The sequence below is a fragment of the Narcine bancroftii genome, chromosome 9, assembly GCF_036971445.1.
Source record: "Narcine bancroftii isolate sNarBan1 chromosome 9, sNarBan1.hap1, whole genome shotgun sequence".
Classification (NCBI taxonomy): domain Eukaryota; kingdom Metazoa; phylum Chordata; class Chondrichthyes; order Torpediniformes; family Narcinidae; genus Narcine; species Narcine bancroftii.
The window spans coordinates 94,038,727-94,064,558 of NC_091477.1; the positions used below are offsets into that span (position 1 = coordinate 94,038,727).

At 40.6% G+C, this 25,832-nt stretch overlaps 1 protein-coding gene across 3 annotated transcripts in view; it reads right to left on the reverse strand.

Annotated features, from left to right (window-relative positions):
* Positions 1 to 25,832, reverse strand: part of lekr1 (Leucine-, glutamate- and lysine-rich protein 1) — a 110,793-nt gene that overhangs the window by 68,114 nt on the left and 16,847 nt on the right. Inside the window, exons 1-3 of one of the 3 annotated variants that reach the window (XM_069896883.1) lie at positions 12,241 to 12,319; positions 11,652 to 11,849; positions 5,524 to 5,738 (exon numbers count right to left, since the gene is read on the reverse strand). In XM_069896883.1, the coding sequence (XP_069752984.1) occupies positions 5,524 to 5,738 (215 nt within the window). In that variant the 5' untranslated portion in view covers positions 11,652 to 11,849; positions 12,241 to 12,319. Of the gene's footprint in view, positions 1 to 5,523; positions 5,739 to 11,651; positions 11,850 to 12,240; positions 12,320 to 25,832 lie in introns of those variants that run through there. The other 2 variants (XM_069896881.1, XM_069896880.1) reach the window with 2 other exon arrangements.

Below are 25,832 nucleotides of genomic sequence, written 5' to 3' on the forward strand. Positions count from 1 at the left end.
CTCCCCTTCACCACATATGTCCGATTATTCTTCCCAAAAATAAAGCACCACACATTGGCATTAAAGTCCATCTGCCAACTTTCAGCCCACTCTTCAACGCAGTCCAAATCCTTCTGTAGTCTCTAAAAACCATCTTCACTATCCACAACTCCCCCCCCCCACCTATTTTTGTATTGTTCGCTTATTTACTAACTCAATTTACCACTCCATCATCCAAATCATTAATGTAAATGACAAACAACAAGGGACTCAACACCAATCCCTGAGGCACACTGCTCATCACCTGCTTCTATCCTGACAGGCAGTTATCCACCATGACACTCTGGCATCTACCACCTAGCCACTGTTGAACCCATCAGACTATCTCAGCATTAATACCTAGCGCCTGAACCTTCCTTAGCAACCTTCCATGTGGAACTTTATCGAAGGTCTTAGTGAAACCCATATAGACCACATCTACTGCTCTATCCTCATCAACCTTCCTAATCACCTCCTCAAAAAATTCAACAAGATTTGTCAAATATGACCTTCCTCATACAAACCCATTTTGGGTGTCCCTAATCAGTCCCTGCCTTAATAAGTATTAATATATAATCTCTTTGTCTCTTTGGCTTGGCTTCGCAGACGAAGATTTATGGAGGGGTAATGTCCACGTCAGCTGCAGGCTCGTTTGTGGCTGACAAGTCCGATGCGGGACAGGCAAACATGGTTGCAGCGGTTGCAAGGGAAAATTGGTTGGTTGGGTTTGGATGTTGGGTGTTTTATATATATATATATATATATATACACACACACACACACACACACACACACACACATATATACAAATATAATACTTATACATATTATCTCCAAGACTACTCTCCATTAGTTTACTGACCACCAAAGTCAAACTTACCCCAGCCTATAATTGCTGGGCCTACACCTGGAGCCCTTTTTAAACAGAGAAACCATGTTTGCGATACACCAATCCTGCGGCACCATGCCCCTCTCTAGTGACTTTTGAAAAATCACTGTCAGAGCCTCTGCTATTTCCTCCCTGACTTCCCTCAAGGTCCTGGAGAAATTCCTGTCAGGACCCGGAGACTTATTCACTTATCCATCGTAGATGTCCGTCTTGGTAGGAAGAGAGCCCCCAATGATCTTTTCCACTGACTTTATTATCCTCTGCAGGGTCTTACAGTGTGAGGTGGTACAACTTCCAAACCATGCAGTGAATGCAATTGCTCAGAAGGCTCTCAATACATCCTCTGTAGAATGTAGTGAGGATGGAATGTCAGAGATGAACATTCCTCAGCTTTCACAGGAAGTAGACACTGCTAGGCTCTCTTGGCTGTGGAGCTGGTGTTAAGGGACCAGATGAGATTCTCCACCAAGTTGATACTTGACAACCTCAATGGTAGAGCCATCAATGGTCAGTAATCCCCCTGGACCCTCATTTTCCAAAGATGTACAACACTTCCTCCAAGATAAGAGATATGGATATCAGCATCCCTCCTCTGCAACTCAATCCTCAACATCGTGCCCTGCAAACTGCAAGCAATGAAACTGTTAACAACATGTCCTCCAAGATAAGTCCTCAGTGCCCTGTAAGATTGTGTTCTCAGCTCCTTATATTCCCTATAAACTCATGTCTATGTAGCCAAACACTGTTCCAACTTCATCTATGTTTGAGGATGACACCAACGACACATACCAGATGCCAAAGAACAAGAAGGTGGAATACGTTAAGGAGGCAGAGAGTCTAGTGGGACAGTGTCAGAATAATAACCTTTCCCTCAATGTCAGCAAAAAAGGGATGCCCACTAACCTCAGGAAATAGAAAGGAATGCACACTCTTCTCTCCAATTCTGTCAGGCAAAAGATATAACTGCTTGAAAACAGAAATCTCCAGCTTCAAGGACAGAAACCCTATTCATCACATTTTGTACTTCTACATCCAAGTTATCAAAATACACCACAAACAAGGGTCTCAGCACCACTCGCTGTCATAGATTTCCAATCAGAAAAGGTTATTTGTGAGAAGATGCTCTTCTGAACTGAAAAGACCTCCCCCCCGTTACAACTTTTGCCATTTTCTGCATCAATAGTCATGTGGCATATTTAAGCAAAACTTGCTTTGGTGTAAGAACTGACACAACTGCCAAATTTTGTTCTCATGGGACTTTTTGGAATATATTGAGATTTTTCATCTGGTCAAAAAAATTAAAACAATCATACTGACCCAGGAGAGAGTCCCCAAAGTCAGTTTCACCATGCAACTATAGTGGAAGCTAACAGTTTAACCATCATGTCTATGACAAAATAGATCTATTGTCAGTAAACAAGGATAACATGTGGGCGGCCTTCAGGAAAGTGAATCCAAGGAAAGCGTCTGGTCTGGATTGAGTACCTGACTGGGTATCGAAAACCTGTGTTGACTAACTTCCCAATCTATTCACATACATCTTCAACATCTCACTCCAGCATGGCATGGTACTCACCCGTTTCAGTCAGGGCTCAATCATGCCTGTGCCCAAGTAGTATGGTAATCTGCCTCAATCAGCCAGTGGCACTTGCATCCACAGTGATGAAGTGTTTTGAGTGGTTGAAAAATATCAGTTCCTAGCTGAGCTGTGACATGGATCCATTCCAATTTGCCTACTGCAGCAACAGGTCTATGGCAGATGCCGTCTTACTGGCTCTAAACAAAGCCATGGAACACCTGGAGAGCAATGACGCCAACATAATGATGTTCTTTATCATTCAGATTCAACCCCTCAAAACCAGTCAGCAAACCCAAGACCTGGGCCTTAATATCGGAGGAATTGGATCCTGGATTTCCTCACTTCCAAACCACAATCAATGAGGATTGGCAAGAACATCTCCACCACAATCTCCATCAGTACTGGAGCACCACAAGACTGTGTTCTTAGCCTCTTGCTCTAAACCAATTATTGTACACCATCTACAAATTTCCTGATAATACCATGGTAATGAGTTGTATTAAAAAAGGGCAATGAGAGAGCTTACAAGAGGGAGATTGAAAATTTGGTGGAATGGTGTACTAACAACCACCATGCCCTCAATGGTACCAAAACAAAGGAGCTGATTGTGGACTTCAGAAGGGGAAAACCAGAGATGTATGATCAAATGTTCCTTGGGGACATGGTGAGCAAATTTAAAAATTCTCAGGAGACACAATCGCAGAGGTCCTTTTCTGGGCCCAATACTTGAATATAATCATGAATAAAGCACTTCAGTGCCTCTACTCTCAGGAGTTTGTGGAGGTCTGGTATGACATCAAAATCCTTGGCAAACTTCTACAAATGTATAATAGAAAGTGTGATGACCGGCTGTATCGTGACCTGGTATGGGGGCACCAATACCTCAGAGCTGAAAGCACTGCAAAGGTAGTGGACACAGCCCAGTACATCACAGACAAAACTCTCCCCACCAGCAAGAAAATCTACATGGAATGCTGCTGTTGGAGAGCATCAACAATCATCAAGGATCCATAGCACCCAGGACATGCTCTGTTCTTACTGCTGCAATCAGAAAAGAGATTATAGGTACCACAAGACTCGTAACATCAGGATCATAGTTGCTACGCCTTCACCATCAGACTCAATTAAGGACTCTTTGCACCTTATTTATTACTGAATATTTTTATGTACTGCAGTTTGTTTACATTTCTTACTTTATTTACATTTCTCTCTTTTGTATATGCATCTTTTCTGGAATAGTTTTTTTTTGCACTTTTGATATGTAGAAATTGTGCCTTGCCCACAGGAAAAAGAATCTCAGAGTTGTCATGGGTGTACTCTGCCAATAAATCTAACTTTGAATTTTAGATGCCAGAGACTTTCTATGAGGAAGTTAGTCTTTTCCTTGTGAGTTGAAGATAGATCACTTCCAACTGTTATGAGCCCAAAGGACCCCAAAATCCAGCAATAGACATTCGCCAAGACAAGTATTTACTTAAACAAAAGTTATTTTTAATTATCTTTAAACATGAAAACAGAATCAAACTTTAACTTATCTCTATACTTAATTTACCCAAATTAACCCCCTTCTAATTCTAAGTGCACGTGTATGTAATGTGTATGTAAATTTAAGAAAAGTTCTTTGGTTCACAGTTCAATCTTTCTTCTCCTTCCAAGTTTTCTGGATGCAGGTAATTCTTATACTGTGCACAGAATTTAACATGTATAAAGTTCACCAGGTTTTGGTGCTTGAAAGGTAAATGTTTACCACTCAGTAAGGTTCTTGTAAGGTTTGCAGAAAGAGGTTTGTTGTTCCAGGATTTCCACAACTGAGATACCACCATTAGTCACCTCAATGTCTCATTGATAAAACTTGCCCCATCAGGGTTTTCCAAGCTACCACAGAGTTCCTTTCTGTTCTTCTTATTCCAAGAGAAACATCAGACAGATAGTACTTCCAGCCATCCACTGCTCTGGAACTTTCTGTTTCCAACCAGCTCTTCCTGGCTTGCAGTGTTCATCTCCTTTCAATGTCAGACACACAAGCTGAGAGGACTTGTCTTCTCTTCCTCTCTCGCTCTCTCCAACTGCCAACTGCCAGAAAGTCCATGTGACTCTCTCACTTACAAAACCCCCACTTCTTCAGCAAACTACAGGAGTTCTCCCCCTTGGTCAAGCTGTGTCTTGGATAAACAAAACCTAGAAGTGACCTTTCTGTGAGCACTTTGCAGAAATGTCAGAAGCCTTGTAGTTATCCAACCATCCAGCCTGTCTCCAATTGCAAACAATGGTCTATTCATTTCATTTCAATTAACACCTACTTGTGAAATGTGCATCACATTCTCCAGAGATCCTGCAATGTTACTGAATAAGAATTCTTCAGTCTTTCAAATAAGATCTGTTAAAATGTGTATGTAACCCTCTAATCTTACCAAAATCCTCCCAATATTGATCCATTATACAACTATCAAACACTTTTGAAGGGAAGCCTGGGAATCTGAAGCAACATTTAAATTTCAGCCATTTTCAGATTGATATTTTTAAATGTATAATTTCATGATCAGCAAATCAAATAATTAAGGTTGAGGTATTTTCAAAAAATAGTAAAGTCTTACCAACTGATTTTTTTCTCCAAAGTATTATGCTTCCTTTAAAAAATGTTTTGACCTTGCTGCTTTGAAATGGCAATGCTGTATTCCCCTTCCCTAAATAGAATATCATTTTAACTCCAATGCAAACAAAGAATCAAATTTGGAAAACCTACAACTATATTTTCCAGTCTTGGTACAAGTGAAAGAGAATTAAAAAGAGACAGCTGGATTTATCCTCTGGAAAGCACAATTTGTCATCCCCAAATAAACTCCAGCACTGATGGCAATGAAGAGGAGGAGAGAATCAGAGGTTAGATTACAGATGATCTTCTGTCCAGGGAATAACTCACAACACTTATGGTAATAGGGGAAATAAAGCAATCCAATTCGAATGTGTGGATCATTAACCAAAACTATTTCTTTGTAAATTAAAAGAGATCAAAATATGGTGTAAACTTTGTACCAACCTATTTTTCATTTCTTGATTATCATTTTTCAGGCTTTCCATATACTGCTTTATTGAACAAAGCTCTCCTTGCAGTTTTTTTTCTCGGACAACACTACCACGGTAAAATTCCAACTCTGCTTCCATTGCCTTAAGTTTTTCTTCCATTAATTTGAATTCATGATGTATGAGGTAACTAACTCCACAATATTTACAAATGGTCTCATTCGGAGGCATCTAAAGGAAGCAAAGAACAGGACAACATAAATTGCTATTAATATACTGAAGTGGTCATAGTTTGTGAATATATTTACAACATTAATGAAAAAATTCCATTTGTAACTTTTCCTCGGAAAATATTCATGCCAATGTTAATTAGCAAACTTTTGTAATGTTTACCTTATTAGGGTTTAGAGATTAAAATACAAAACTACCAGCCAAATCTCTAGACATTTTATCCAAAGACCCCACCATGGTAGCTGGAGAATTTAAATACAAGCAATTAAAAAAAACTAGAATGAAAAAAAATCTCACCTCAAATGTATACCAGAAATTAGCAAACTAAAAACTTATCTGCTTTGTTATTGTCCTTCAGAGAAAGAAATCTTCCATCTTTATCCAGTTGGGCCTATACAGGTGAGGTAAACCACTGTTATGCCATGACATGCCTCCCAAGACTAATCATACCCATAGGCTTTGCATGCTCCCCATTTCACTCAGCCTTAATTGGTCAATGAGGTTGATAGCTGTTCAATCTGTAGTTAATAAAAGCCTATCAGTTTCACAACTTCAGTCTTTGTGATTATTGTTGGTGCATCAACAGGGGTATATAAATTTTGACCTATCAATAACTCTTAATTACAGTAATTTGGGATGGGTAAGAATTGATAGCAAATGAACTGGAAAAATCTCCTATTGGCAAATAGTCAAATGCCTAAAATGAATGCATAGTTGAAGTCAGGGTCACCTAAATCTCAACAGGATGCCACATGCCATCCTACAATTCATTGCCAGATGGCAGATGTCAAGAAAAATTGTGGAGAACATTATATTTCTGCTAAAAGCAACATTTGCATTCATTGCTTTGAAGGAGCCTTTACTGCACACAAGGATTCTAAAACTGATGACTTCAGACACTCATGTTCTTCCTCAATGATAAATTCCGGTCACATATGCTTTTTTATAACATACTACTTCTTTAGATTTTAATCATTCATGATCTGCTGAACATGTGTCATTTTGCTTTATACAGGATTTCTTTTTTTAAACTTTATTTAAAATTTTATGACATGAATAAAATAAAAATTACATTTAAAGAAATAATAAAAAATCAGATAATAAAAATTAGAATACTACATCATTAAAATACAGGATTTCTTCAGGCAGTCCAATACATACGACTTCCTGAAATCATCCAAGGGGAGGTTATGACTGGGATGCCATTTTGAGTTAGTCTACGAGGAGTTTATTTTGACCTTTAAATAATGCCCCATTTCAGCTTTCAGTCTTATTATTAACTATTTCTTTTTTTAAAACAAGTAAATGAAATTTTAATTTAGGCCAACATGATTGAAATGTGGAAAAACACAAAAACTGCATATATGGAATCTCAAGCAAACGATGAGAAGTTGGAGGAACTCAGCAGGTCAGGCAGCATTCGTGGGTAGAAATGGTCAGTCAATGTAAAAATTTTGCCAGAAAGAAAGTTTGGGCACTCTGGGAATAATGACCTAATTTGGGTGAGCTGAACACCAATGAAAGAGCACCACAGTTCACAATATTTTTTCACCAGAAGTACATCTTTACTCTTTGGCTTGGCTTCGCGGACGAAGATTTATGGAGGGGGTAAAAAGTCCACGTCAGCTGCAGGCTCGTTTGTGGCTGACAAGTCCGATGCGGGACAGGCAGACACGATTGCAGCGGTTGCAAGGGAAAATTGGTTGGTTGGGGTTGGGTGTTGGGTTTTTCCTCCTTTGCCTTTTGTCAGTGAGGTGGGCTCTGCGGTCTTCTTCAAAGGAGGTTGCTGCCTGCCGAACTGTGAGGCGCCAAGATGCACGGTTTGAGGCATTATCAGCCCACTGGCGGTGGTCAATGTGGCAGGCACCAAGAGATTTCTTTAGGCAGTCCTTGTACCTTTACTAATCTTTACTAATGACCTGCAATAACTCACATAAAAATAGGTACAAAATTGGTGGTAATACAATTTACCAGCAATTTCTAGGCCCATGTGTTTAAACAGTACAGTTCTTCAGGCAACCAAATATGAAAGATTTTCTAAAATTTGCTGTGTTCATCCATCTAAACCCACCTTCCTCCATTACCTCTTATTAAAATATAGAGGGGAAAAATAAATTGGGAAATTGGAGAATCTTGTAAATTGGAGATGAGAGGTTAGCTTCAGAGGGTGGATTAACCAACTTTCTTTGATTCATCCACACCCTCATCTCTAAGTTGTGTCTATTCATTAAGATGCTCAAATATGTTTTCACCTTCCAGCTCTGCACCCATCTTTCCTTCAAGATTTTTTTTAAAAATCACTCATGTCCATTTTCTATTTATACCAGAGCACTGAGACTAAATCATCAAATGCACATGTCTGTGATGATGACATTATTTCTACTTGTGCTCTTATTTGTTTGGCGTAGTTTGTCATGTTGTTTTCCACCACCTCTTTTCCTTTAAGTAATTCTACTGAGCTTCCTGATGCCTTTGTTTGATATATGCTAGCAAATTAATCTCCACCATTATCTTTTTCTTTGATATCATGCAATCACTTTTGAATGAAAAGGATAATCCCCTCATCTGCATATTAATTCTAAGATTTTCTGCAACCAATGGATCTACATTCAAAATAAACAGAGGTGAACCAACAGCATTTATGACCTTTCAGATGAGTGGCCATTCATCTGAAAACTTTTGATCCAATTAGCATTTGCAACATTTTCTAATTTTATTTCACATAACCGTACAGCCGTACTATTTCTCTTTAATATTATATTTAATTGCATGTGTGCCAATGAGATGTGGATTATTTCCACACCTCCAACACGAGATCTACTACCAACCACCATTTCATATTATATTTTTATGGATCTTATACCACATCATTTTCCTTGATTAGAAATATAGATTAATTTCGCTCTGCAAAATAATTCATAGTGTCATCCCAATATTACCCATGGGATATCAAAGAGCAGTCACATTCCTTAAAATCCTATCATTCCAAAAAAAGCAACCAAGCTTATCACAAACTGTACGTGGAACATCAAACTATTTCTATTCAAGCAAATAATTAATGAAAATTAAAATCCTATATTTAAAAATGTTAATTTATTTGACATATACATTAATTTATGTTGAATTTCTTTAGTTGTTAAACATTCCCAAAGTCATTAGAATACTATTTGTCTTTAATTCAAAGGAATCAGTTGAAATCTACTCAGTACGGAGGTCAGACAAACATACATTCAGTACATCATGCTTCCAGTGAGGCTTTTTAAGCAACAAGGCACTTGAAGAGAATATCTTGCTCACATAATCAGGATGCAATAAATTCATTTCCATACTGTAAAATATAGTTGACCAGTCACTTAATGTTAAGAACCCAAAATAGTAAATTTGTTCAAATAATTGGGTACTTTGACAAACTCAAAACAAAAAACTATTTAACATGTCCTTCTAATTTTGACATTTAAATTTGCTTTCATTGAAGAATATATTCTTTTTCTATTCATCCAGAACCATATAATCTGATTGTGACTATGTGCACCACTCCCTGTTAAATCAGTAATCTTTGGTTGAGTTCAAAGACAAATTGATACATTCAATATTCAAAGAAACACAAAAAATGTTCTCAATGGCCTGGCCAAAACATTTCTTTCAATTAATACCATTAAAGGTTAACTATTTAATTGTGCTCTTTGGGACCTTGATTTGTACACTGTTATGTTTGTTTCTATAGTTACAGTTAATATATTCAAAAGTATTTAATTGGCTGAGAAACACATGGAACATATAAATGGAAAACATTGGAGACATGCAGTTGATCAGTAGCTGTGGAAATGGAAACAAAAAAATACTTAAAATTTTAGATTGAAGAATCTTCATCAGATTTAGAAAGAAAGAACCAGCTGTTTTTTCACATTGCAAGAAAGTGGGAAAATGATGGACAGAATATGTGGAACATTTTTGATAGGACAAGGCCACTGTTGCAGAGGGGATAAGATTAATGGTTATCTGGTGATAGTTTAAGGGATATTTGAGAAAGAGAATGGAAGCAAAGAAACATTAAGAGTAGAAACCTGTGGATAAAGTCCAGCATGTCAAGCTGTGTTAAACTGTGCTAATATTACAGATGGGAGTCCTATACCAAAGTATCATTAACCCTTTGGACTCAGTATCCCAGTTTTGCAGGACAACCAACAAGCGCATATACTCCAGGTCCTGGTTTTCCGGGACTGGTTTTATATCTAAACACCAGGTGGTTCGTACTGGCCTTCACACCATGGGTAAAGATTTACCCATGGACCTTGTCTAGACTATATATTATGAAAGGTTAAACATGGTCCAAAGGGTTAACAGTTTATCCCCCAGTAACCATGGCTTCACCCTATCAGATACAACAAATAACTAACTTCCTAAGGGCTGAGGAGGTGACCTTACATCATAAAACAGGCACAATTAAAGATGACCTGTTAAGAGAGGATCGGCTCAGGGACGTGGGGGTTTGCAAGGGACAAACTCCAGGTGATCAACAAACTGAAGAGTCTTCAGAGGAAGTTTCTACAGGTTCTTGATCACAACGGTAGGAGTGGGAGGGACCAGGTGGACTACCATATTATGACCTCTCCTACCAGATCTGGAGCAGCAGCTGGTCAGCAAACCTGATGTGCCTCAGTTAAACCTACAGCCTGAGAGGACTCCCATACACTCATCGATGCCTTTGTCCAGTTTGGGACCAGAGGAGGAGGCCAACGCCCCCAGTACCTCATCTACCCCCAATACCTCATTTTCCCCCAGGACCTCAACTGCTGCTGTGCTTGTGTATCTGTCCAAAATTTCTAATGTGTTTTGTGAGTGCTTGCCCATTAAGTGCTATCTTTCTAATCTTCAACGTGTTCCATTGCTCTCCAGGAACCAAGGGGAAAAGGAAGAGGAGGAAGCCCATCCAGATGTAGGAGGTCACCACTGAGATCTGGAGAGTTCTCCATGAAATTGATCATGAAGACCTGGAGCGTGACTACCTGCGACAGAAGAGGCAGGCAGAATGGGAGGAGATGATGGTGCATTGTCTCCAAAAGGGGGAGAGGCAGGAACAGGAGACTGACCAGCAGGACCGCCAGCAAAACACCACCAACTTTGCTTGCATTATATCAGACATCCATCAGGAGATGCAGGCCAAGAAAGGTCTTAAGAGGGACCTCATCTCCATGTTCAGCATTCCTGCATGCCTCCAGCCTTCACCCTCCTAACTCTAGCCTCATTCCTCCTCCCTGCAGCCTCCTGCCTTCACCATCCACTCTCCTCCCTCCAGCCTCCTCCCTCATACTCCACTATCTGCTCTCCTCCCTCCACCATCTTCCCGGGCCAATGGACCATCCCATTTACAACCCTGCCCTCACAGCACCTGCCTATTCTATGCCACGGAAGTGTCTGAGGGAGACTATTCTTTTAGTCCGCCTTTTACCTCCACACTCTTCCTCTTATTGGAAGATGATGTATAGTTTATTGTTGAAAGTCCTTTATTTGATCACAATTGTACATACTTTATTCACATAGTTAAGTGTTACAACCATTTAAAATTTTTATTCTTTACTTCCAATTTGTTGTTCTACCATGTTAAAATATTTATGATGTTCAACGTTGATAAATTTGCAATAAACTTTTACTTCAAATTTCACTTAAAAGTCTAAGTTGATTGCTTGATACATGCACAAAATTGACATAATAGCCTCACATATAGCCTGGTGACCCTGCATGGTTGCACGCCAATAAGGAATTCTATCTGAGAAAGGGAGATCTGCTACCTCAGTCATCCACTCCTCCAAGAAGTGTTCCTTGTTAATATCACATATATTATTCAGGACACTACAGGCAATAATAACGTCAGACACAAAAGCGGTACTAATATCAAGCCATTTGGCGAGGCACCTCGACTGATCGATGAGACAACCAAAAGCATTCTCCACAACCATCCGCGTGGAGTTCAGATGGTAGTTGAATTTTCGCTTCTGTTGATCAAATGCATGGTGGTGCGTGAACCCCTTCATTAGCCAGTTCCTGAGTGGGTGCAGGGTTGTCCCCAACCAAACATGCAGGGATTTCCACTCTGTTAATGTTCTTGGATACCTGTGGGCAGAGCAATGCAGATGTATAGGTTTTTCATACAACCTCTGACAGCTCAACCAACCAGTGCACCCATTTCCTTCTGTGGCCGTTGAACCACGCAAGGGTTGCACCTGACCCCCAGTCATTGCCTCCTTACACTTGTACATATATACACACATATATAAACTACTTCAGGCATTTTTACACACTTGAGACCTTTTCATGTACATGTTGCAAGCATCACTGTATGTGGTGCACTGTTAGCCAGAATCAGACACACACAAAGGTAAAGACTGTACAACAGGCTTTAATCCACAAAGACTGCAGGGTTTCCCCCTGCAGTAGGCTGGTGGTGTACCACCACACTGTAGATTTGGCATATTGACTTACTTCACATGGAAAGAGATATCACCTGCATTGTCAGCCTTTCTGTAAATGGGCGAGCATTACGGGTGCGTCCAGGCCAACCCACATACACATCTGTGAAGCTGGAACCAAAAAGCATAATGCTTTGATTGACATATGGAAAACACTGATAGGTGAAGACAAAAAATAGTAACTCAGGACATAATCCTTACCAGCAGTTATGGTCAACAATAGCTTGAAGAACAATGGACTGCCACCCATTTCGATTGTAGTAAGCTGTTGCATCATTGTGTGAGGTAATGATGGGAATATGTGTACCATCAGCACACATTGGATACCCCCTTTCTGTAAACACATCGATTGTCTCCTGAAGACAAGCTCAATTCAGCAGTTCAATGAAACGTTTCATAAGGGCCTCCCTTAATGTGAAAGTTACTTGCCGCACCACCGTGTACACAGTGGAGACACCCACACCAAAAATACAACTGATGGATTGATACTCACAAGGGGGCATACCACCATACCTCGGCAAGTCTGAGCCGAGGCTCCACAGGGAGCAGGGAGTTTGTGGTCCTGTGTCTCAGTTCTGGCTCAAGGAGCTCGATTATAAAGTCAAAAGTACTATGAGACATTCTAAAATGATTCCACCACTGTTCATCATCAAAATTATCGAGGACATTAGACCAGAACACAGCCCCCTGTGGTCTTTCTCTCCTCCACAACCTTATACTATTGTATTGACACTCAAGACGTTTTTGCCATTGGGTACTCAGCTCACCTTGAGTTTCTTCCTCAAACTTCTCCCTTCTTCTCCTTAATTTCTCCATGAAATGTTCCCACCTGAGGTCTGGATAAGGCTCCGGCAGTGTTTGCATCAACTTGTTGATAAGACCTGGCTGCATGGTTAGAGAGGCACACATTCTCAAGATAATCATCCAAACCACACTGACGACCATCATTGCTGAGAATGGGGAGATCTCACTTCCTGCGAGTATGTAATATGTCACTCAGGATGTCACCACTGGAGGATAGATGCCTCTTTGCTCTGCGATGCCGGGTGGTTAATGTGAAAGGGCACACAAAACCATTTTCCTTGGTCTAGTGTGAACAGTTCATTCACCTGCCAATTTAGCAGTTTGCCAATGTGAAAGGGGCTAATGGCTACATTTAGAATTTTTACTTACTAAACTTGCCAAACCAATAAACCCAAATTCTCCAAAAATTTATTAAACAAAAACTACATATGCTAGAAAGCTGAAACAGAACATTTTCAAAAACTCAGCATTTTCTATATTTAAACTGAAGATTCGGTAGTTAAATACAAATTTAGAAGGATATTGAGACAAACAAGCTAGATTCAATTTTTGATTTGCCTTGACATACAGTATACTTACCTCAATTTGGAACAGAATGCAGATTGGCAACATCACCTCCTGTTCACTGATCATCAACAGAGGAGCATCCCAAGGCTACATGCTCTATTCCCGCTACATTCATGATGGTGTAGCCAAATTCAGCTCCAATATAACATATAAATTCATGGACTGAACCAGTTTTATTGGCCGAATAATGGGAAATTATGTCAGAATACAGGATGGAAATTGAGAATCTAGCTGGGTGGTGCCAGAATAACAGCTTGCTCTCAATATCACTAAGATCAAGGAACTGATCGTTAAGTTTCAGAAGAGGAAGCCGAGGGATCACGAACCTGCCTGCATTGATGAGACAAAGGTGAAATTTCCTGGGAGTTCTTATTTCAGAAGACCTGTCCTGGAGTCAGCAAAGAGATAACTGTGAAGAAACCACACCAATGCCTCTACTTTCTAAGTCTGAGGAGATTTGGCATGTCACTGAATACTCCATTGAACTTTTAAAGCTGTTCTGTGAAAGGTATACTAACTGGTTACATTGGTTTGGTAATTTGAGTGCCCAGGAACATAGAAAGTTCAAGTAGATATCAAATATAGCCAGGTCCATTACAGTCTCCAATTTCCCATCCATTGAATACTTCTATATGATGTGCTGTTTCAAGAAGGCAACCATCATAGAAAGTTCAAATAGATATCAAATATAGCCAGGTCCATCACCATCTCCAATTTCCCATCCATTGAATACTTCTATGTGATGCGCTGTTTCAAGAAGACAACCATCATCATAGAGAATCACATCACGTTGGTCACAACCTCTTCTCACTAATATTGTCAGGAGCCAAAGACCAGCACCTCTAGTTTTCAAAAAGTTTCTTTCCATCAGCTATCAGGCCCTTGAATTTCCCCCATTCTGCTAAACAGATTACTTCAACATCACACAAAGACGATCTATACTATTCTAACACCATTTTGTTTTTCTCTTGCATGATTGCAACAGCCAATCTTTAGTATTTCTTACCTATTTTTGATTTAATATATACTATTGTAGCTTTTCTTTATGAAATATCCGTTCAGCTGCAGCAAGAAAGAATTTTGGGACATGTGTACAAAGTACATGGCAACAAGCTCATTATCATAATTTGGAAATAAAAGGACCTACAATGTGCTTGGGTCAGACAGATACAAGAAGAAAAGATAAAGTTTTTATTCTGAATCGATACAAAGTGATCTTTGGTGTCAAGTCACAGAGGATGAACTGATTGAGATTGGTTAGAAAGTGTATTGGTTTTTGAGAGTACCCTGATGTTCATAAATATAAAAGGAGACTTCTACTTCACTATGTCATTTGTACAGATTTATATTTGTATCGGCACTTCAGGAAAGAAGAAAATGTGCACTTCTTGGCAACTGTCATCAAATGAATAATTCCTTTTAAACAAAATAATGTGTTTGTAATAAACAAATGCTGAAAGTAATTATTATCACATATCATCAACGGAACCAATATTTCTAAAAACCTCATGGTATCTATTTAATAGGCAATTATTTGCTTATTTTTCTACAAAATTTAGCACCTGGTCATCCTTAGTTGCTGGGGATTTTTTTTTTAAACCAATAAATTATTTCCAAAAGGAAAACTATTCAGACTGTTCCACCCTTACATTCTTATCCAGTCATTCCCATCGCTGTGCATTGTTATATTTGATTCCACTGTGGTACCTTATCATTTCTCCCCACTGTGCTGTTTGAGGGACTTCCCCTCTGTCTCAGCCCCTCATTGCCCACTAATGGGAGGACTCTAGACTGTGGTTCTTCCTCACTGTGCCCTCTAGTTGAACACACCCAGCCTCAGTGCATCCTTCAGCACATTCTTCTGCAGCACGGAATGTGCCAGTCGGTAGCATTCTCTCGCCGACATCTCCACGTGCTGAAAAACCAACAGATTTTGGGCAGACCAAAGTGCGTCTTTCACCAAGTTGATCATCCTCCAGCAGTTCTGGATGTTTGACTCTGCGTTCATCCTCGGGGACTGCGCGTAGATCAGAAAGTCCTCTGTCACGCTGCTGCTGGGGATGAACCGTGAAAAGGACCCTTGCATCCTTCTCCACACTCTGAGCAAATCAGCATTCAGCAGAGGTGGGTGAACAAAGACCAAGTATTGTTTACTTGCTATAAAGATCACATTCTATTGAAGCATCTGGATTAGCCAAATAGAACCATTTTTTTTCAAATGTTCAATTCAGGTTTAAAAAACTTCTTTCATTAAAAATTAAATTGCATACCTCTATTAACAAATAAGACAATTATTTACTGAATTTGTTGTGACAAACCAAATGCATGAAGTGCACATAAGGCATAAATTATTTAAATTATATAGTTTGAAGGTAATTATTTATATTACAGTGTCTGTGTAAAGCATAATAGATTGATAACTTTTAACAGCCTTGCAACTCTGTTCCTGCAATAACAACAAAAAATGCTGGTAAAGAATATGACAAATTTACGTAAAACTGAAACAATTTAACTTTTGTTGCACCTTTACTGCTGTACCTTTACCATTTGTATGAGCCATCTCCTCATATCTTCATAGTTTACTTTACTCAAGCTTAAGACTGACTTCAGAAAAGGGATGGCTGAAAGAGGCATGTCCTCAGTTCCAAGTGTACCAAGAGGGTTGAACAGAGTAGATATAAAGGGGAAGAACAAGAAGTGCCTGGTGAAATGTCTGCCAGGAGTAATGCATGACACAGCTGGGGACAGGGCAGGAAAAAAATCCTGAGATCACAAGATCTGCCAAGCTTAAATGTTAGGACTATACTTGGGAAACACACACACAGACGACAAAGTTCACAACTGAACTATGACACCAATCATGCCATTAAAGTGTTTTGTCTTGCAGGATAAGATCTTCCACAACTTGTCCCTTCCCAACAAGCCAGAGGATTATCTTCAGTACAAAACTCACCAGAAGAAGACTCTTGTGCCAGCTTTCCAAAGCATATCATTGCATTGCAAGGAGATAGAAAAAAGTCAAAAGGAAGCAATAGAGTTTAGGCCCTTTTATAGCGAAAATTAGCTATTTGTAAAGACAGGTTTCCACTCCACTTATCTCCATAAAAGGTCCAAAGGAGGATTGGCTGGTCCAACTTGCTCATTGTTCCCTCTGTCTGGGGGATTAGTGTAAGAGGTGGAGCAAGGTTGCTCCACCTTCTGTGTAAAAGGATTACCAATGGTAAGGTAAGATGGTTTACATCATGCTGACAGCCCCATCGACCCCCTGTGCTGTCACAGAGTGGCTAGTGGAGCTGTCAAGCTGTGCACACTCACTCCACCACATTCCTCACTCCACCACACTCCTCATGCCACTCACTCCCTCACACTGCTCCCCCGCCCCACTCCCTCTCACCACCTGCTCCCTCCTGCCACCTGCTCTCTCACGTCACCCGCTCCTGACAGGGCTGACAGGCAGTGGGGTGAAGGGGCTGTCGGGATGTAGCAGAGTGGTTGGATCAGTGTGGGGCTGATAGAGGGAAGATGGGGCAAGAGGAAGGGAGAATGGGAGAGAGGGAGGGGAGTGGAGGAGGAAGTGAGTGGGATGGCAGGGCTCTCAAGCAGCGGGGCAGGGGCAATCAGGCAGCAGTGTGGTGGGGCAGTCAGGCAGTGGAGCAGGGGGGTCTGTTAAACCATCCCAGGGATGGTTCAGCTGTCAGCCAGCAGGGTAGGGGGCTGACAAGAAGCGTGGAGGCATAGCTGTTAGGCAGGGGGACAGAGGGGCTGTTGCATATCAGCCCACTGCTGTGTTACACATCCTGCCCCTCTTGCCCTGGGAAGCCGACGCGCTGCTCTGGGCTACATAAAAGAACTCAAAAGGTCAATTTGCCTTTTTTTTTAACCTTGAACAAACAGTAACGCGACTTTTGTGCATAAAAACCCCTAGAGATAGCTACAGAGGTATAAGGAAGGAATTTCAGAGCTCAAGGTGTTGGCAACTATAGATTTAAGGTAGAGTAATTAAAATTAGGCTGTACTAGAGGTGAGAATAGGATGAGTGCAGATATTCAGGATATGTAAATTGTAGTTTAGAGCTAACAAAGGCAAGGAGAAAACAAGGATGAGAATTCTAAAAACATGCTCCCAAACCTACCCTATCAAGCTCTTGATAGTCCACATACAGACCTGCAACATTCAACATTATTATCCAATTCACTTCTTCGGTTGAGAAGAGTACCAACCAGCATTGCCACAATCTTTTATAAATCTTTCCACACCTTCTCCTGTTCCTTTGTGTTATTATTTGGAAAAGGACATTTGCATAGTTTCTTTCTTTCCTTGTGATCTAACCAGTTTTTCCATGGGTATAATTTTTTTCCTCCTAATCTTCTTCTTTGGCTTGGCTTTGCGGACGAAGATTTATGGAGGGGGTAAAAGTCCACGTCAGCTGCAGGCTCGATTGTGGCTGACAAGTCCGATGCGGGACAGGCAGACACGGTTGCAGCGGTTGCAAGGGAAAATTGGTTGGTTGGGGTTGGGTGTTGGGTTTTTCCTCCTTTGTCTTTTGTCAGTGAGGTGGGCTCTGCGGTCTTCTTCAAAGGAGGTTGCTGTCCACCGAACTGTGAGGCCCCAAGATGCACGGTTTGAGGCGATATCAGCCCACTGGCGGTGGTCAATGTGGCAGGCACCAAGAGATTTCTTTAGGCAGTCCTTGTACCTCTTCTTTGGTGCACCTCTGTCACGGTGGCCAGTGGAGAGCTTGCCATATAACACGATCTTGGGAAGGCGATGGTCCTCCATTCTGGAGACGTGACCCACCCAGCGCAGCTGGATCTTCAGCAGCGTGGATTCGATGCTGTCGGCCTCTGCCATCTCGAGTACTTCGATGTTAGAGATTAAGTCGTTCCAATGAATTTTGAGGATGGAGCGGAGACAACGCTGGTGGAAGCGTTCTAGGAGCCGTAGGTGATGCCGGTAGAGGACCCATGATTCGGAGCCGAACAGGAGTGTGGGTATGACAACGGCTCTGTATACGGTAATCTTTGTGAGGTTTTTCAGTTGGTTGTTTTTCCAGACTCTTTTGTGTAGTCTTCCAAAGGCGCTATTTGCCTTGGAGAGTCTGTTGTCTATCTCGATGTCGATCCTTGCATCTGATGAAATGGTGCAGCCGAGATAGGTAAACTGGTTGACCGTTTTGAGTTTTGTGTGCCCTATGGAGATGTGGGGGGGCTGGTAGTCATGGTGGGGAGCTGGCTGATGGAGGACCTCCGTTTTCTTCAGGCTGACTTCCAGGCCAAACATTTTGGCAGTTTCCGCAAAACAGGACGTCAAGCGCTGAAGAACTGGCTCTGAATGGGCAACTAAAGCGGCATCGTCTGCAAAGAGTAGTTCACGCACAAGTTTCTCTTGTGTCTTGGTGTGAGCTTGCAGGTGCCTCAGTGCAGTACCGGATGTAAACAGCGTCTTCATTGTTGAGGTCTTTCATGGCTTGGTTCAGCATCATGCTGAAGAAGATTGAAAAGAGGGTTGGTGCGAGAACACAGCCTTGCTTCACGCCATTGTTAATGGAGAAGGGTTCAGAGAGCTCATTGCTGTATCTGACCCGACCTTGTTGGTTTTCGTGCAGTTGGATAATCATGTTGAGGAACTTTGGGGGGCATCCGATACGCTCTAGTATTTGCCAAAGCCCTTTCCTGCTCACAGTGTCGAAGGCTTTGGTGAGGTCAACAATACTGACTTTCTAATTCATTCTGCCAAGTGTAGGTGCAATAGCAGCTGGAAGTACGATGGCCTTAGGAAATGCTGGTATGATTAAAAATGTCACTTTAAAAATATAAATAAATTTTGAGTATCAATATAATATTTCTGAAGTCACAGATACACTAATCTTTATAAATTCAAAAAATCTAACCTCTTGCACAAGTTTACATTCTCATGTTAATCCCTTACTCTTTCAGGCCATTCATACAGTGGTATTCTTGTTTTACTTGAGATACCAGGACTAAAAGAGAAGACTTCTCCCCTATGCATTTGCATGCTGTTTGAACAAGTTATGAAGCTTGTTGGCAGTAAAGTGACCTCCAACAATTTTTAAAAAAAATTTAATATGAGACTGTGAACTCTGTAAATCCCCAATCCAAATTTCATACAATGAACCTCAACAATGATATTAGTGTCTGTCAAAATTGGTTCAAATATGTTTATTAAATTATTGTTGCCCTCATTAACACATTTGCCCCTTTCACACTGGCACCTTATCCTAGTAAATAATAACCAGTGTTCCAAAGGACATGGACTATCCAGGGACAAATTAGTGATGCGTTGATGACATTTTTTCATGAGTGCAGGAATGTGAAGGAAACAAAAGATTAAAAAGATATACTAAATCCTGATTAATGTCATACCCACACTCCTGTTCGGCTCCGAATCATGGGTCCTCTACCGGCACCACCTACGGCTCCTAGAACGCTTCCACCAGCGTTGTCTCCGCTCCATCCTCAACATCCATTGGAGCGCTCACACCCCTAACGTCGAGGTACTCGAGATGGCAGAGGTCGACAGCATCGAGTCCACGCTGCTGAAGATCCAGCTGCGCTGGATGGGTCACGTCTTCAGAATGGAGGACCATCGCCTTCCCAAGATCGTATTATATGGCGAGCTCTCCACTGGCCACCGTGACAGAGGTGCACCAAAGAAAAGGTACAAGGACTGCCTAAAGAAATCTCTTGGTGCCTGCCACATTGACCACCGCCAGTGGGCTGATAACGCCTCAAACCGTGCATCTTGGCGCCTCACAGTTTGGCGGGCAGCAGCCTCCTTTGAAGAAGACCGCAGAGCCCACCTCACTGACAAAAGGCAAAGGAGGAAAAACCCAACACCCAACCCCAACCAACCAATTTTCCCTTGCAACCGCTGCAATCGTGTCTGCCTGTCCCGCATCGGACTGGTCAGCCACAAACGAGCCTGCAGCTGACGTGGACTTTTTACCCCCTCCATAAATCTTCGTCCGCGAAGCCAAGCCAAAGTAAGTATTATGTAGAGCACAGTATGAGCCCTTCAGCCCCTGTTGTGCCGACCTATATAAACCTTTATAAATTTATAAAGGACCGTGGGAAAGTGATAGCAGCAATAAAACACATAGGCGCACAATTTATAAAGACATTGAGAAAGTTGCAGAAAGAGAGAGAGAGAGAGAAAGAGAGAGAGAGAGAAAGAGAGAGAGAGCAATGGTAGACCTGCCCTCCCTGAATTCAATGTGGCAGAGCAAGGGCTGTATGCATGGAACACTCATGGAGGGGTTTCTCTGTTGCACTGAATTCTGGGAGGGCAGATCTACCATTGCTCCCTCTCTCTCTCTCTGTCTCTCTCTCTCTCTCTCTCTCTGTAACTTTCCCAATGTCTTTATAAATTGTGCACCTATGTGTTTTATTGCCTGGTGGTGAGTGTGAAAGGACACAGAGAACCGATTAACAATGGTTCAGAGTGAATGGCAAAACGGCTTCTTTAACTGGTTTAATGAAGGACCAATTTACAGGTTACCCAGTGTGAAAAGGGCTATTGAGAGCACCTACCACATCAAGAATGAATTTTTAGGGCTATCCTGTCATTGACCACATTAAAAAGAGATTAGATGTATCAAACCTCCAAAAGTTATCACATTAAAACAAAAATGATCACATCTAAACCCAAACTGCTTCAAACTGATTCATTTAGTAGTAACTGAATCAATTCTTACAATGATCATGAAAGTTACTAAGAATCGCCTTTAAAGTTTTGTTAATTGCTTCGACTATATTAAAGCAAAATCACATGGGACACAAAACAAACAGCACAGGAACAGGTCCTTCAGACAATGATATCTGTGTCAAACAGGATGTCCAAATTACCCATGATACATATCATTTTATTCCTTGCATAATCATATACCTATCTAAAAGCCTCATAAACACTACTATTGTATCTACTTCCACCTCTGCCCTGGCAGCTTGTGCTAGACACCTACCACTCCCTATGTAAAAAAGAGAACTTGCACCACACAGCTCCTTTATTATCCCCACCCTTACTTTAAATGCATGTCCTCTAGTATGTGAAATTACTTCATAGAGTTAAGGTTTAAAATCTAACTTTTAAATCTCAAATTGCTTGTGGGATTTCTGGAAAATACTGATCTGCTATTAACTAATGATAAGAATCAAGTTCTCATACAAAAAGAACTTTTGGTGCCCAGAATCAAAAATTACTGATCTATTAAACAGAAGCTGCTGTTATATTAAGAAATTTAAAACCATGCACTGGATCTGCTACAATCCCAATGTCCCATTGAACCTGAAAATTAATAATTGGCAACAGTGAAAGAAAAAAACCCAGTGATGCACAGTCTCTTCTCATTGGGAAATGAACATTGGGAACCAAACATATTTAATGTTATAACAATGTGTGCATCATAGTAAATGTCCTCTAACACAATATAAAATGTACAAGCGAGGCAAACTTGTAACATCCATTTATAAATTCTCCAAATGGCATTATTGTTTAATTATTTGCTCGCTTTTACTCCTCCTGGCTCAATAAAGCTTCATCTGCAGATTAAAGAGTGCAAAAAAAAATCTGAAAGTCTTTTTCCAACCCTTAAAAGAAAGATTGTTCATTATTAATGATGGGTAAATACAAAAGTGTGACCAAGAAAGTCTATAAAAATTGATTTCTACAATTTTCATTTATTTTAGGAAAAGTTAATTCTGCCATCAAAAAACAAACAAAATACAAGGGATGGCACGGCAAGCGGAGCAGTTAGTCTCTTTTTTTTGTCTTTGGCTTGGCTTCGCGGACGAAGATTTATGGAAGGGGTAAAAAGTCCACGTCAGCTGCAGACTCGTTTGTGGCTGACAAGTCCGATGCGGGACAGGCAGACACGATTGCAGCGGTTGCAGGGGAAAATTGGTTGGTTGGGGATGGGTGTTGGGTTTTTCCTCCTTTGCCTTTTGTCAGTGAGGTAGGCTCTGCGGTCTTCTTCAAAGGAGGTTGCTGCCCGCCAAACTGTGAGGCGCCAAGATGCACGGTTTGAGGCGATATCAGCCCACTGGCGGTGGTCAATGTGGCAGGCACCAAGAGATTTCTTTAGGCAGTCCTTGTACCTTTTCTTTGGTGCACCTCTGTCACGGTGGCCAGTGGAGCAGTTAGTGGAACGCTCTTAAAGCACCAGACTGGGGTTTGAATCCAGCGCTGTCTGTAATGAGTTTTATGTTTTCCCGTGTCTGCATAGTTTCCTCTGGGCGTTCCAGTTTCCTCCCACCCTTCAAACCACATGGGGCTTGTTGATCAATTGGCTGCATGGGCTTATGGGCTGGAAGTGCCTGTTACCCTGCTGTAGGTCTAAAACAAAAGTAAACAGTCAAGGTAGAATGCCACCTTACAAAAGAAATCTACAATTGATGGAAGCAGGATCCATTGTTAAGCTGTACACGAGTCACAAATCTATCACCAGTGGTTTCAAAAATAGGGCCTCCAGCTACATTAGTCTTTATATTAGTGGAGATAGGAAGGGAGTTCTCTTTATACCTTTAGAGAATTGGGATTGTGAACAAGACCCCTCATCCCCTCCTATATTGGAATCCTCTGGCAGGGCTGGCCTGCCTTTCACTCCTGTAATCCAACTTTAGCTGATACGGAACAGCCACAGAATTACATGCATCAATTAATTAGGCAGCCTTCAAATTTCCACAGCAAACTGCACAATTACCATGCACGGTGAATGGAATGCTGAGAAAATAAAATTCCATGCAAGTGACAAGCAATTTTTTGAAAAAGAAAAACATGACCCAATTTCAGCTGGCAACATACAAACTTTGAGTAGAGCACATCAAATAATGTCGATTACCACTTGTACTATACACAAAATGCCTAATGTGAACTGCAGAACACCACTAGAAGTACCTGGTCAAATTTCAAACACCACACAATTATGACAGAGTGATGCTTTCACCTTTTTCCTCATAAAAACACTAAAATTAAAGTACATAGAAACATACAATGGAATTCAATATTTGGCACTTAGGTTTTCCACGAAAAACTGATATAGTCATACAACAATTGGCACATAGGTTTTCCACGAAAAACTGATATAGTCATACAACAATTGGCACTTAGGTTTTCCACGAAAAACTGATATAGTCATACAACATAGAAGCAGACCCTTCAGTTCAATTTGTTCATGCCAAGTGTGTTAGACATCATTCTGGGTGTCTGTCAAGAAATTCATCTCTCATTGCTTGCCAGATTACCATTCTTCCAAGCACTGTTTTTTCTGTTTTTAAATGCCCCCAAAATTACATCAACAATAGTGCAACAACACATAAAATATGTACCCTATGATCACAGACTACAGTTCACAGACTACATCTCTGACTTCAATGCCATTAGAATTCAGTGGCCCTCTCTGCAATTGGTTCCTTGACTTCCTGTCTTTCGAATCCCAGGATGACTGTAATGAGTTTGTACTTTCTCCCTGTGTCTCCCTGGGTTTCCCCAAGGGCTCCGGTTTCCTCCCACCATTCAAAATGTACCAGGGTTGTAGGTTAATGGAGTGTAGGTGAATTGGGTGTAAATTGGGCAGCATGAACTTGTGGGCCAAAATGGTCTGTTATCATGCTGTATATCTAAATTTAAATTTTAAATTTACCTATGAACCACAAATGTTCTAGTTTATTCTCACATTTCAAGATCATGTTGGCTACAGTAAAATTGCCTGGAGTAAAAGGATAGTAGGATAATCAAAAGGAATATGAAAGGCATGTAAGAGAGAATGGATTAAAGGGAAATGGAACTAATAAGATTACTCTGAGAGTCACCATAGATTTGATGGGTTGAATTAGCTTATTTATCCCACATTACTTTCCATCCTTGGCTACTTATCTATCCAATATCTATCCCCTGAACCCTCTCTGCATCCTCTTTTCATCCCACACCACCATATGATTTTGTATCATCCATTACTTTCCATCCTTGGCCACTTATCTATCCAATATATATCCCCTGAACCCTCTCTGCATCCTCTTTTCATCCCACACTACCATAGGATTTTGATTCATCATCAAATTTGACCATAACAGATTCCCTCCTCATTGATACAAATTGTGAGCAGCTTCAGATACAGCATCTCAATCAATAATTATCCATTTAATTCTACTTCATATTTTCAGTCCATTAAGCATGTCTCAAACCACACGAATATATTACCTTGATCCCATGTGCTATTATAATGCTTAATAATTTGTTTGGTACATTATTGAGGTCTTTTGAAAGATACACCACATGGCTTGCCCTCATCTTTTCTACTAGTAATAGCTCTATCAGATTTGTTAAATATAATTTCTTAACGTTGACTCTACCAAATCCCATTATTATCTTGTAAGTGCTTTTTTTGCAACAGACAAACCAGTTTCCTCCCACAAATTTCATAAAAGTGAATAATGAAATAAATTATTTAAAGTAACTGAACATTCACAGGAATTGTAGGTGATTAGAAAGAGTCCACATATAATTATAAAATGCAAGTGACATCCATCAATAATTGAATTTTTGAGGACATGACTAAGGCTGTTGACAGAGTATGTACTTTTTATAGACTTCCGTAAGCAGATAGGTCTACAAAAGAGAGTGGTCTGAAGTTAAAACTTGTATAGTAGAAGGCAAATTAATGACCTGGCTGTGAGATTGGTGGGAGAATACAACAAGTGGAGATAAGGAGTAGATAATCACTTTGAAGGAAAGTAATCAGTTGGTATGCTACAACAGATCTGGGTCTCAATTTCTACTGGGTCTCAATTTTTACCACAAGTAAGTTTCCCAATAATAGCAAATAAGCTTGCAGAGGATAAATTTGCTAAATCAAGTGAATAGCAAAATATGCAGTTCATCATATTTTGGGATGGCACAACAGCACAGTCATAGGTACTGATGCTCCAAAATTACAGGTTTAATCCAGGCCTTGGGTGAAGTTTGGTGTCTATTTGCATATTCCCTCTTGTAACTATTTATTTCCTTTTCATCCTCCATTTTCTTTTCCACATTTCAATAATATTTTGGTCAGTTAACTGACTATTATAAATTCCCCTCAGCATTGGTGGATGGCTTGAGAATTAGCGTGGGGTTGATGGAGAGAGAAATTACAGGGAAATAATGGAACTGATGGGAGGGTTCTTAAAACCAGTTGTTATTCAAATAATTTCCAATGTTCAAAGAAAATCTGTTGCAAAACTAGCTAGATCCCAATTTTTTT